The sequence below is a fragment of the Lissotriton vulgaris genome, chromosome 3_2 (genome assembly GCF_964263255.1).
Source record: "Lissotriton vulgaris chromosome 3_2, aLisVul1.2, whole genome shotgun sequence".
Classification (NCBI taxonomy): domain Eukaryota; kingdom Metazoa; phylum Chordata; class Amphibia; order Caudata; family Salamandridae; genus Lissotriton; species Lissotriton vulgaris.
This window is the reverse complement of record NC_141690.1, coordinates 254738161-254752019: the sequence shown is the minus strand read 5'-3', so window position 1 is coordinate 254752019 and position 13859 is coordinate 254738161. Positions and strand designations below refer to the sequence as shown.

The 13859-nt window shown below is 42.1% G+C and overlaps 1 protein-coding gene across 2 annotated transcripts in view; it reads left to right on the top strand.

The window, feature by feature from the left end:
* The window catches only part of AP5S1 (adaptor related protein complex 5 subunit sigma 1), a 162699-nt gene extending 158348 nt beyond the window's left edge, over nt 1–4351 (top strand). For both annotated transcript variants that reach the window (XM_086964307.1, XM_086964306.1), the window contains exon 3: nt 3450–4351. In XM_086964307.1, coding sequence (XP_086820433.1) covers nt 3450–3879 — 430 coding nt within the window. In that variant the 3' untranslated portion in view covers nt 3880–4351. The remainder of the gene's footprint in view (nt 1–3449) is intronic.
* The last annotated feature ends 9508 nt before the right edge of the window (nt 4352–13859 follow it).

The following is a 13859-nucleotide window of genomic DNA, read 5'->3' as shown; positions in this document are numbered from 1 at the left end:
GCAGGGCCCGGCAGCAGGACTCTTCCTCCCTCCTTCGGCACCTGGGCGCAGGGTAGGCTCCTGCCTGCTCCGGTGCTCAAAACAGCCACGGCTCTTCCATGGGAGGCGGGGTAGGCTCCCGCCCTCCTACTTCCTGTTTCCGGTTGTCCCGTCCGGCCTGCCTGACTTCCTGGTCGCAGGCCGGCGGCGATGTTCGGTTTGTACCGGGCTGCGGCGGTGATGCGGAGGGACACAAGAGGGGTAGGCTCCCTCCAGAATTTAATTACTTAAGGCGCCAAGGCGGCCGCAAATTATGGGGCAGTGGCGCTTTTGCTCGCACGTGATGGCCCGGCCACACACTGCTCAGTGCTGTAGGCCATTATAATCAGGCCGCCGCAGCATTCATTCTTCAGTTAGAATTTCCGAGCTGGCAGAGGGAATAAGTGCAGTGGATGGGTTAATGGAGAGCCATGACTGACCGGCGTCACTGTCGGTTTACAGCGCCGGCTGCCAGGACTCCGTGAGGACAGCAGCAGCAGCCTGAACAGAAGTCTGCCGTTGGGGTAGCTCACTCGTGGCATGAGCACCCAGCAGCCCAATTGCAGTGCGAGTCACCGACGTGCCAATCACGCTTCTGGGTGAAAACCATCACTGTAAGTAGACAGTCGTTTCAGCCACTTACCACCCTGTTTGTCAGTGTTAACCACCAGTGTCACACACTTCGCAGATTGGCCTCAGATAGACAGAATGACCCCGGGCGGCATGTTTGTTTTTCATTGCAGTGCCGCCATCCGCAGTCTTTGTGCCATCTGACCCGACCCTTACAGTGTTGTGGGGAGGGTCATGGTGGAGGGTATTGGTTTGCAGCCTGCTGGGCCCATGCCTTCCTAAGCCCCCACAGATTTACCTCAGATTGTTGTAAAAAAACGCTTCAGAACTCTTGCCCTCCGATCACATATTGTTTCAGGAACGGGGGCACAGCGTTTGTTTATTCTCCCGATCCCGGGCCTTTTTCGGTTAGCAGACAGTACAAGCGTTTAAGTGTGACCTTGACCAGCCCAAGCTGTCAACAGCCCCAGTCGAGGCTTGTGACATATGTACTGTAGAACCTGGGAGACAATACAACCCAGCGTGAGGATGTGGCCAGCCAGAAGCAACAATTTGGTTGGGAGCAGTGATAAATGTGAAGCGTGCTCACTGGCAGATGGCAGCTAAGTTTTTCAGAGATCGCAAAACTGCTGCCATTAATTTAGGTAATGGGTATCAAATGTGAAACTGAATTGAAATACCAAACTAGTGTAACATTTTTTTACAACAAAATGTATTTCTAACTTACAGATACAGGCCGACACTGAGATAAGACAGCTGTTATTTGGTATAGATTACCAGCTGAATTTTATTAGATGCTACTAAAAGATTTTACAGGAAGGTATGGTATGGTATGGTTGTAAAGGGTCAGGGCAACTTCAAAAATCACGTCAGGTGTGAGTGGTGTATTTAATCCAGGTACCACACAGCACTTACTAAAAAAAATTTTTTTCGTTTTGTACCATACATTTTCTTAAACCACTGCTCTTTATAAGGTATCACTAAAGGTGTTGCACAGGATATGTGAAAATCACTTATACCTGTCTTGAAAACATAGAAATGTTACTCGTGTGTACTAAAAACTTGGCAGCTATGTTTGGGCAGAGCTGGTGATAGTCGGGTGACACTAGTCAGTGGGGACGGAGATAGTGTCACTCAGTGTCATTGAAATGTCACTCATAATTACACTGAAATTATGAATATGTCACACATAGCAATCTGAAACCTTGGCAGCTATGGCGCTAGGCAGGTGAATACAGCGCTCGCAAGCGCTATAAAACTTGTCGCTTCAGAGCCCCCACATCCTAAAAATCTCACCACACACTGGAAGGGAGCAGGCTCTGGGGTCATCGGTCTAAAGCACTTTTCTAGTAAAAAGATTATTCCACACAAACTGTCATCCAGAGACCCAGTACCCCTGATACTCTCCTGCAGCACTCTCACCACAGTGAGACTCGTGTGAAACCAATGACGTGTCAGAGGGAGAATGACACCAAAGGATGAAAGGCAGAGACTGCCCAGCAGAGATGTGAACCTATAATCTGCAGAGAAACACACACACACACACACACACACACACACATACATACATACACACATACACACATACATACATACACACACATACATACACACATACACATACATACACACATACACATACATACACACATACATACATACACACACATACATACACACACACATACGTACATACAAACACACACAAACAAACCCAAACACATAAACACACGCACACACACATACATATATGCACACGCACGCATGCACACAAAGTCATTGAAAAAAAGGACAAATTAACTCTAGGTATCAATTACATTAAACAATGTTCCATGTGTAGCGCTTAACACAAAAACGAATGAATAGCCCCTGACAACTATCCAACACTGCCAGCTCATTCCTGTATATCCGAGCATATTGTATAATGCTATTAAAACAGACTTTTTCGGTCAATCCTGAGCAGCGCATGTGCTGCTCTTCGAAGCACGCTGTATTCAGGTATGGACTTGCTAAGATAAGCTTGCAGTTTTGTCTTATCGCTGAAGGTTGGTAGGTTGGGGAAGAAGTGTCTGGGGCGTCCTTTAAACAAGCATTTGCAATGCAATAGGTCTCACTTTTGCGAAAGTTTAAGCAATTAGCATTGTAAATGTCAATGCCTTTTATTTATGTTTTAAAAACAAAAACATAAATAAAAGGCATTGCCATTTACAATGCCAATAGCTCTAACTTTAATAATGCGAGACCTATTGCATTGCAAATGCTTGTTAGGTTACTTAGCCTTCTGAACATATCAATCCACAACCTGTTGTGTCAACACCTTACGAGCAAATTAACAATCCACAATCTCTGATGCTCCTTATATTCCGAGACCCAGCTTCTCCTGGTTACTCGCATACAGCCATGTGCTGCAGATATGTTCCATACCTTTACTCTCCCAGCTCTTGCACAGTGGAATGTCTTCTCTGGGCAAGAGCCCCATGACCTCGTTCTACACATTTAAAAAGGTCTAAGGTACCACTCAAAGGCTTGAGAAGATCTCGAACTGAGGCTCGCTCTCCTCACTTTCAAGCCTCCTCCACTCGCAGACGTCTGAGCAACTTCCCTCCCTGCAGGAACTGAATGTTAATGAGTGATTTACTTGGTTGCTGTCAGTTACCCCGTCCTAACCTATTCATGCCAACTATGGGCTGCTCAGTCCTCATGTATGACTTGTGTTAACAAATGTACAGTGCTTGTGGTTTTTCCTTTTACAAATCCCAACAATTAGAAGTGCAAAAAATGTCTGCTTGTGTAAAGTGCAGTTAATGATTTGTATGCCTGTGCAATGGTTGATCACAACTAATTGATTGTATTTATTTTAGGCAGGTTCAGATGTCATGTGCTCTGCTGCGCCAGGCCTCTGGGAAACCAGTAGTGGAAAGTGCACTCCAGCCGCCCCTGGATGAGCCCTTTTCTCTGCAGGATGCTGACTTTGGGGTGTTCGGACTGTCCCCTGGAGACCCCTTCAACGCCCAGAAGAGCGTGCTGTGGATGGGGGTCCTGTCCATTGGCTTCGCGCTCATCTGCGATGCGGATGAGAACCTTGTGTTGGCGGAGAACACCCTCCGCATGCTGGTCCGTTTCCTGGTGGACGCCCTGAAGCTCTTGAACCAGAGCAGCGACGTTGTTCTGAAGTCAGACAAAGCCGAGATCCTGCTGAATACTTTCTTACCACATGGGCAGCTGCTTTTCCTCAACCATCAGTTTGTTCAGGCTTTGGAAAAGGACCTATGTCCCTCCATTCCCAAATAAACTTTAATTCGTCTGCACCAGCCATATAGGTAGTATCCTAACTGCAGAGACTCCTCCCAGTGCTCATTCTAAAGAGTTCCGGGTTTAACTTTGACATCCGTTGCCTATTTGAGGGGAGGGGGGTTGGAGTGACCATTTATTACACAATAGGAAGTAATGATAGAATATTTTGTCTGAAGTGATGTTTTTTTCACATCACTTTTTCTATCCTATCGATACAAATCCTATTAGTGACTAATATCTTGACCATTACAGTTCTGTATTTTCGTATTTGATTCTCCAAGATTTGTTTTTTTCAGTACTTAAATGATATATTTTTGTTTATTAGGTTTTCTCAATTTTTTCTGTAATATTTCACACAGCCTCCTCTGACCCCGTTCTTTTAGTTCTCATGCGGGTTATGCTGTCTGAATTTGAATTGCCCAATGGATTATCAATAATCAAAAACCAAATACACACCGCATTCCTAGTGTCCAAATGTCCTTTGTATCTTTGATGCTAACCGAATGTTTTGTGAGATTGTTTAAAAGTGAGGATGGTGTTTGGCAGAATGGAAGTACATGGGCCACCACATTCATTTTGGAACCGATTTGTTTTATGAATGAAAGACACAGACCACTAAATGGTGGTGGATGCTGTTACCAGAAACAGCAGCCATTGACTTTATCATTCTAGTCTTTGCTTGACCCTTTTCTGTGCTGTACCAAAAAGGTATGGGGTTGACAACGTAAGTATATAAAACCTTCAGTACGTGCATAGGAAATTGTCTGCTCTGCACTGTCCCTAATACGTTTGAGATATTTCCTGATAATGTTACATCATCAAAAGCAGTCCGAATCCCTCTATAAGTAGGGTGTTTATAGCCACACTTTTTGAGTGATTGACAGACCATAGTCACGCACAAGTGGAAGTAATAATTTTGTATTTCAACCAATCAAAACAGCTTTATTCGGTGTAAATTGTACAACCATAAAAGCATACTTATTAGGAAAACATTGTACAAGATAAAAATTTTAATTAAATTACAATCGATACTTTTACAATTTTGAAGGGATCATCAGTCAACGTATTTTTGAAAGTCAGGGGGGGTATTAATAGCATACAATCATTTTATAACAAATAAACAATCCATTAACCATTAAAATGCAACAATAAATAACGTGCCCTAAAAACATATTATTATACCCTATTTTAAAAAGAGAATACCCACATTTTTAAATTGTACCGACTCCTAAATATCTAAATCATGATAATACAGTATATTGAAGATAAAAAACCTGTGCAAAACTGCATTTCAAAAATAACCAAAATGTATCAGAAAAAGTGATCTATTTTTATTTATAGCGTCACTAACTATTATCGTCCAGTTTCTCATATTATAACACATCTAGGTAAGCTAATTCCTTTCTTTTCCTTACGGCTCTTACAATGAAGCGAACAACAGGGTAAACAGTCTTTGTTATCCAAACTACATAAAAAATTAAAAGCTTTTTTATAGCTATACAGCTTATTAGTAAGGAAAAGTGGTTTTCAAACAGATTTCCGAATATCTCTATACAGGGTACAAAATAGCATTAGATGTAATGTGGATTGAGGGGTTTTTCCATTACATGGACAGTTGGGTAAATTATGACATCCCTTTTCATTGTCACGAAACGCAGTTATAAAGTGTATAGTACCCAATCAAAATCTTGTTAAAAAAATCTGTGCTGGATATTACCTAACAGTGTAAGATATCTTTGTATACCGCAATAACACTATGTTTTTGTCTAGCCTCATCGATTCTGATGCAATACATGGCAGAGATGTATCTCATCCTTTGCCAATACCTTGTATAGCTGAAAGGTCCCCTTTATCAAAATCTATTGTACAACATGATAATAATCGTTGAATATATTCAAACCAAGGGTTTTTGTTTCAATGATCAAGGGTCAGGCAATCCTTAATTATATCTGTGGTAAATGTAGTCTCTTCCTTTGTCCACAGCCCTCGCCAAAATGTAAGTCCAGCTATACTAATAGTATTGTTTATATAAGGTACTGCTAATTCTTTGTGGACGATATAATTGGCTGTTGAACTAGGTACTGCCAATACTCTTTTTAGAAATTATTTTTTTCTATTTGGAGAGCTGGGGAACTTACCCTGCCCCATATAGCTGCACCGTAACAGGCACCCGTCACACACTTAGTTCTATACAGGGTGAGTAACTCCCTCATGGGCTTATTTCCTATTTTGGCCGAAAATCTAAAGATTCCCTCAATAGTTCTTAGAAATGTCAGTTTACTTGAATCAATGTAAGATTTCCAGTTCCCATTTGTATTAAAAAGCAGACCCAAGTAAACAAAAGATGACACTCTACCTATAGCTAACCCCCCTTTGTTATCTAGTCTTCAGTTTGGTCTTACCACATGTCTTAACAAAAGTCTTCTTGAGATTTCGTAGTAAATCCTTCTCTATCATATACTGTGCAAATCTCTCAATTAAGCATTGTAGTCCATTCGCTGTCCTTGATAAAAGGACAGCGTCATTGGCATAAAGTAATTCCGGAGTAATGCGTCTGCCTACTTTTGGACTATCTGAATTTTGCTTTTGCAGGAAGGAATCCACATTGTTAATATAGAGGGAAAACAATAATGGGGCCAGTACACAGCCTTGTCGTATTCCTGTAGCAACTTTAAAATCTTGTGCACACTCACCCTTCGTTCCAAAACGTACTCTTGAGGTTAAAAAGGAATAGATTTGGGCCACGTATATAATAATATCATTTGGTGCTCCTAACTCTTTTAGTGTTTCCAACAACTTAGCATGATGACTAAGTCGAACGCACTTGCAAGCTCTACAGAACAAAGGTGCAAAACTCCCTCCTTGGCTAATTTATATTTTCCTATTAGGAGTTCCAAATTTAAACATTGTTCTAAAGTTCCGATACCTCGTCTGAACCCAAACTGGGCTTCTGAGGGAATGTTATTCTCCTTAGCCCAGTCTTCTAGCCTTCCCAAGAGAATTCTTCCCATTAACTTGGAGGTTGAGTCCAAAAGAGATATCGGACGATAACAATTTGCTTTCCCTCTATCTCCCTTCTTAAAAATAGGTACAATAATACTTTTTGACCAGGAGGCCGGTAAGACTTCCCCCTATAGCAGCACTAAAAACATTTATTAAAATGGGAATCCAAAAATCTATATCCCTTTTAAAACAAGCACTGGCGTTGCCAATAGATTTCGCATTTGGAAAGTTGGAGCTATTGGTTTTGTAAATGACATTTTATATTTATATATCGTTATTGGCATTGTCAATAACAGTATATAAATATAAAGTGTCATTTACAAAACCAATAGCTCCAACTTTCCAAATGCGAAACCTATTGGCAACGCCAGTGCTTGTTTACTTATCTTGCGCAGATCCGGTCCTACTGGACGGCCCCCTCCCACCCATGTAGTACCAGTTGCTGCGCACTGCCGGCCCGGCGATGAACCCGACACTCTGCCCCCGTGTAGGGTTTAGCGCTTTGACGCAGCAGTTCAAAGGGGGCCCGAGCGGGGATCGTGTAATCCGGGGTTTTGCCGCAGCTGGGGGCAGGATGGCGCTTATCCGCCTGCCGGTCTGTGATCTTTACACCGCTCACACTTAGAAGGGAAATCCCCCCTTTGAAATGCAGCGCATCTTCAAACAGGCCGAGCGCACCTCGAATCAAACGCTACGGGAAAGGGCGGGCTGGAAATCACCAACTGGAGGAGCAACTAGCGTTAGAAAGAAACGTAAAGTTTGAGGAGGTGCCGTGTGAATAAAGTAAAATCTGTGTGCGCTGTAAACAGTCTGATTGAAAAATGGTGCTGTGATTAAAATTGAAAAGTGGCAGAACTTTTTACACTTAACGTCTGAAATGTTTAAGTGTATTTAGTGTAATTTTTTGGAGCATAGCTCCCTCCACCCCCCTTTATTGGATGCATCATCGTAGCGCGATAGCAAGCACTGTAAATATCAAGTATGTAAATATTTAAAATCTATTTCACTATCTGCTGAAGATCGCACTCTCGCTCTGGCCAAGGGTTTGACTCTTTCCCTATATGTTTAAGTATATTTACTTGCGACTCCCAACACGAGGGCAAGAATCGGCGGTAGGCTCTAAAGTGAACAAGCACAGCAAATGTAGTAGCCTTGCACTCGTTCACCCAAGAGTGCTTTGGGGCCCCGTCACTGATAGTACAATAGAATTCAGTCTGCATTCTGTTACACTGCCTTGTTGGACGTTGTCAAGTCTACACGTAACAGTACCCAGCTTCCATTGCCATCCACCTGAAGTTGGATGTCTGAAGAAAACACACCCTTAACTCTAGCTGCATTTTATTTTAAAACTAAGCATCTTACAGTGCAAAAGATACAATTCAAACAGCTATAGATAAGGCAAATCGAGAACAATTTGAAGACGACATTTGAAACGAAAAGCATAGAAGGATATTATTGTGCGTTTTTCTTTACAGAATTTAATGTTGGCACTAAAAATGTCGTACCTTTGCTGGAGAAATGCGCTACTAAAAGGTAGGAAAGCAGGTGAAATAGTGTCGGAGGCAAAGTGGAAAGTGGTGAGGGGTATCGCTGGAAGCTTAACAAAGTAAACAAAACAGGGTGAGAGAAGAGGAGGAGCAGAGAGAAGAGGAGGAGCAGAGAGAAGAAAAGGAGCACTTGAGCCCAAACTGAAAGCTCAGCAGGAAAAAGTGTCAAAAGAAAACTTCAATGCAAGAAGTAAATTCAACGGTTATACAGTGTTACTCTGCACAGAAACAAAAAAGTCTAGCTTCCTTCCCCAAAAATAAGAAGTTACACTGTAAAATTCACTGTTAATACATCTATAGTGTGGCATTTGGAAGTTGTTGCTCTTTGAATTTTCTAGCAGATTCATGTACAGGATTTTTATGACTTCCACTCAACAAAAAAAATCAAATTTCTGTGGAAAGCTGGTGGGGACAGCATAAACAGAATTTACTGTTGTGGTAATCCCAAGTAAATATGATACACCTCAACCAACCAACAGAAACCATGAATAAGAGGGCACAAGAGCTATGGGTGTGGCAGGGGCTGCAGCACCCTAGATTTGGAGGTAGATCGGAAAGTAACAGAAAAAAACCACAGCCTTTAATTCATTTTCCTTTTGATGCAGCATCAGCCGCGTGTTCAAATGCAGGGAAAGAATAGTGGTGTTTAAATGTAGCTAAAGGACAGCGTTTAACAAACCACCACACATGCGTTTGTCGGGTATGTTTAAGTTTACATTAAGAGCCTTCAAAGAGATGGCCTTTGCTAACAAACGTGTGTCACTCTCCTGGTCGGGTTCTGTGAAGGATGAAAGAACGAACCACATGAAACAAACCAGTGTGAAACTAGCTTATTTATAACATTTGCAAATATAAAAACGAGAGGCCCGTTTGGGCCTTTAATTTTGGAAGGTATTGGGAGGCAAGCTTCAAAGTAGGGCGAGAAAACAAGCATTTATTTTACTCTTGTGTGCATATGCATGGCTAAAAACACCAAGATATAATATTAGTTTAATGTACATAACTCCTTTGTTGAGTAACAAATGGCATAATGCACCCGTATTTTTAAGAACAATGCATCACAATCCACGTTCGAGACACATTTTCACAAAGGCCACACCTCACCTAATGCTCTTCCCTCCCACAAACGCAGGTACTTCATTGTATTTTGAGGGATATTGTGCTGCACTCGTGGGTTAGGTAACACTAGGATTTGTTTAAAAACCCCTATAATTTTAGAGCGCTAATGTCTCTGCGAGCACCCCCCTCGTCAAAAACGTGTTCCCGGCACCAATGTCATAAATTGGTGTTATTGTGCATTCCTTTCAGAGTCACACCCGACAGTCTTTCAGAAAAGGGCAACCTTTTCGACCCACTGCAGTGATCCGCACACGAGACACTACAACGATCACATCTACAGCAAACTGCTTTTACTTCAACAAAACAAACCATTATTACACTAGCCCCCTAAAAAAAAAAAATCTCACAAATCACAAACAAACCAACTTGCACAACCGATCGGGGTGACCTGATGAGCCATGCGAACGTTCACGTAGATCAAAAGTCGGCACTAATTTGTTTTTATTATTTTATTGTGGGGTTTTTGTATAGCTCTACTGACCGCAACGCTGTAGTGTCTGAGGGCTGTGGGCGGGGTGTTTTTTTTTTTTAAAGGGGAGAATGTATCCCAATCTTGGCTTCGTTCAGGGATGGGAAAGAAGAAAGAGCCAGTCCAGGTACTTGTCTTGTCCGATCACCGCGCTGGGGTGAGAAAGCCGTACCCCGGTTCAGCCGACTCCATCTGGCCTGAAGACAGTGGCAACGACCGGCGCTAGTCGCCTGTCAGAAAGCGCTATATGAATACAGTGAGTATAGCATAGCAAGACAAGTCGTACCACGAGGATGGAAGCCGGATGGGGGCAGGAGAGCCTGGGGCGGGAATGCGAGCGAGTATAGCATAGCAAGACAAGCCGTACCACGAGGAGGGAATCCGGATGGGGGCAGGAGAGCCTGGGGCGGGAATGCGAGCGAGTATAGCATAGCAAGACAAGCCGCCTGTACCACGAGGAGGGAAGCCGGATGGGGGCGGGAGAGCCTGGTGGGGGGGCGTGAATGCGAACGAGGGGAGGCAGGCGGATTAGGAGGGAAGCCTGATGGGGGCGGGAGAGCCTGGTGGGGGGGCGTGAATGCGAACGAGGGGAGGCAGGCGGATTAGGAGGGAAGCCTGATGGGGGCGGGAGAGCCTGGTGGGGGGGCGTGAATGCGAGCGAGGGGAGGCAGGCGGATTAGGGAGATGCGCGTGCTTGTGAGGTCACTTGACCCGCTTTTGTGGTCACGTGACCTCACATGCACTGTGAAGAAACCGCAGTGGTTTCACTAGTCAATCAAGCCCTTGAATTTTTGCCTATTACATTCGCAAGCGAATGGTAATAGGCGAAACCTAAACATCGATTGGAACCCCATCAGGGCCTGCAGCTTTCCCTTTCGCACTCTTTAGCAGAGCATTTTTTATTTCTGCCATTGTGATTGGTGGGGAACTTACAGAGTCAACTAAAATAAAATTACTATTATGTTTTTTTGTAACACTGATAGCATCTGGATTAAAAATTTACCCAAAATGTATTATCCAATCTTCTGGGGGTACAGTAATTTAAATTTTCGAGGTTTGATTATCCTTCAAAAAATGGTGGTCAATAGTATGCCAAAATAATGTTGTATTTCTAGTTTCTGCTGCCTGGGTCAGATTTGCCCATGCATCCTCGCGGATTTCACTTTTCCTTTGTTTTAATGTTATTTTATAATCTTTCCTCAGAATACTAATTTTTGCGCCATCTCTTGGTTTTGATTTGAGAGCAATTTTTAAATCCCTATTTTGCCTAGAACATCCCCTATTGAACCATCTAGGGTTATTGTCGCGTGTTCTGTTCTTGATTTTAAGGATTAAATTACTCGCCATTTCGGTAGAAATATTATAAAAAGCACTTATAATTAACAAATGCGGAGAGGAACTACTCGTAGAGATATCAATGTCCTTTTGGTTTTTCTGTCTTAAGTTTTCCAAAAAGAAAATTGAATCTACTCCTGATCATTTAATAGAGATACCATTATTGCCCTGGAGTTTAATATCTGAGTGTGTAGACTTACCCCTTTGTTGACGAACAAGGCCAAGACCAAGTACTAATATTAGAGGGTGATGATCACTAAAAAGGCTTTCACTAATTATTATTTTTTCCACTAAATCATAGCACTTTAGTGATATGATATAATGGCCAATATTTGATCCACCTCTCTCTCCTACATAGGTAGAGATTGCGGTTTCCCCCTCAGTTTTCTGGTTCCAATATTACCAAGTTAAATAAAAAAAATTATACAATTTATTGCTTCCCCATAAGGGTCATGTCCAAAATGTGGGATGTGTTTCGCTTCAGAGTATAGTTGTATCAGCTGGTAATATTGAGAATTGGTATCAACATATTTCACTACAAGGGGTGCAGTAACCGCACCCCTTAGTGTTGCTAAGCCTCCTTTTGCTCTTTTTCTGCTAGAGGGAGTTGCATTGGTGCAAATTGCTTTAAAACCAATTATGAAAAAGGGCCCTATACTCCATGTTTCTTGTATCATAATTATAGTACAATTCACTATCTATTTGTACCATTCATCATTGCTTAATTTATTCTCAATTCCTGCCACATTCCATGACATAATAGTCGCCGACCTCTTAGCTTTAGTGATTGCATGGTGTGAATCCGCTCATTCCATATCGAGAGTTACAGTCCCTGAAGTGTTATTTATTTCATCCGCCCTACATTCCTGTCGTTTCACACTTGGTCTTTTTGGAGCATAAAGCGCCATCTAATTTTTGGGGCAGGTTAATATACTTCCTTTATTGGGATCAACTGTGTCACATCGTGTCTCAATTAGTGTTTGCGCACTCAAGCACAAATCCAGCTTATTTGCCTTTTCATTATCAGCCTGAACAATTTTAGTGGCAAGGACTTCTGGTATTCTATCCATAATAATTTCTAAATTCTCATGATGTCAATCGATCTGTCTGCACGATCTAAGAAGTACATACCTATTGTGTGTAGGGATAGTTAGGATTGTTTTGCGGAAAATGGGCCCGGTCGTCCGTAAATTCACGTCATTTGGCCTATAAAAATAACCCAATGGGATAGCAGTAATGTAATTTGTCCTATCTGTGGTCATTTCCATATTTTTATTATCAAAGAACTCCATCAACTCTTCAACCAGCTCTCCACTACGGAAGTTCACTACTACACAATCTCCCTCACACTGTTTTCTGGTGTTACCCACCTATCTCACTCTCCTCAACATTATAATATTTAGTTGTAATACATTTATATTAATATTTGTGTTTACAGTTAGCCAATGTATCACTTGCTTTTTTTAATTCGCGTACGGTTCATATGGACTCTAACCTTGGTAAATCTTTAAGGATGATAACGTATGGTGTTGCCTGGGTTGGGAGATGTTGGAATTCATCAGTATTAAAACCTCAGTTCATGGTCCTTTTTGAATTCTCTACATTTTTAGTTTCACTCATTTCTCCTAGTGGTGCTCTATATTCAGTAACAGGCCCTCGACTTTGGATGACTGGCATTTTAACCCTCGATAAAGGTTTGTTGACGTCCTTTCCCTGTATATTTTCAGATGTGCTTTTACAGACACCAACCTCCTTTAACATAATAGGTATAATCTTTGGCTGCAATCCATATACTCAGGTTTTTAGATGCAAATATGCCTGACACCAGATCTGTTAAAAAAGTTACATCTTTTTGAACGTGTTTTATCTCCGACATAACATGGCGTTCGATGGAGTTCAATTTTGAATGTAGTTTTTTAAATAATGTCTCCAAATTAAATGGCCCTTGTTGGCAATCTATTACGCAAGCCTCTCCTTTTGTTGAACCAGCAGATGCACCCCCATTCTTTGTCTTCTGCTTTGATCTTGGCGTAGCCACTTTGATACCTTCTCAACAGTTCTTTGCTCTTGGTAACTGTTTAACTTTCTTTGCCGGTGGGGAGACTAAAGTTGAATTCCCTGACCTTTCTAAAATCTCCAATTTCGAAGTTAAAATGCATGGATTGTCCCACATATTCTGCAGTTTTCTCTTGTGCTTGTATTACTACCAGGGTGTCCTGAATCTAGCTCAGGTGACTTCTCAATTACTAGTGCCATATGTGTCAAAGGCTCTTTGCTACCCTCTGATTCCGGGGCCATTGGGGCAGCATCTAGCGCATTGTTCTGTAGTAGGGGATCTCTGTGTATAGTCATAATCTAGTGAATAGTCCCGCCCATGCGCGTGGACCCCGGCAATCAAAAATAATCTCTTAAGTTGTCAAAATAATGCCGAAACTGCAAAGACACTTAAGAGAGAATTTAAAGACAAATAATGCAGCCTTTATCCACAGGCTACACTGTCCAGT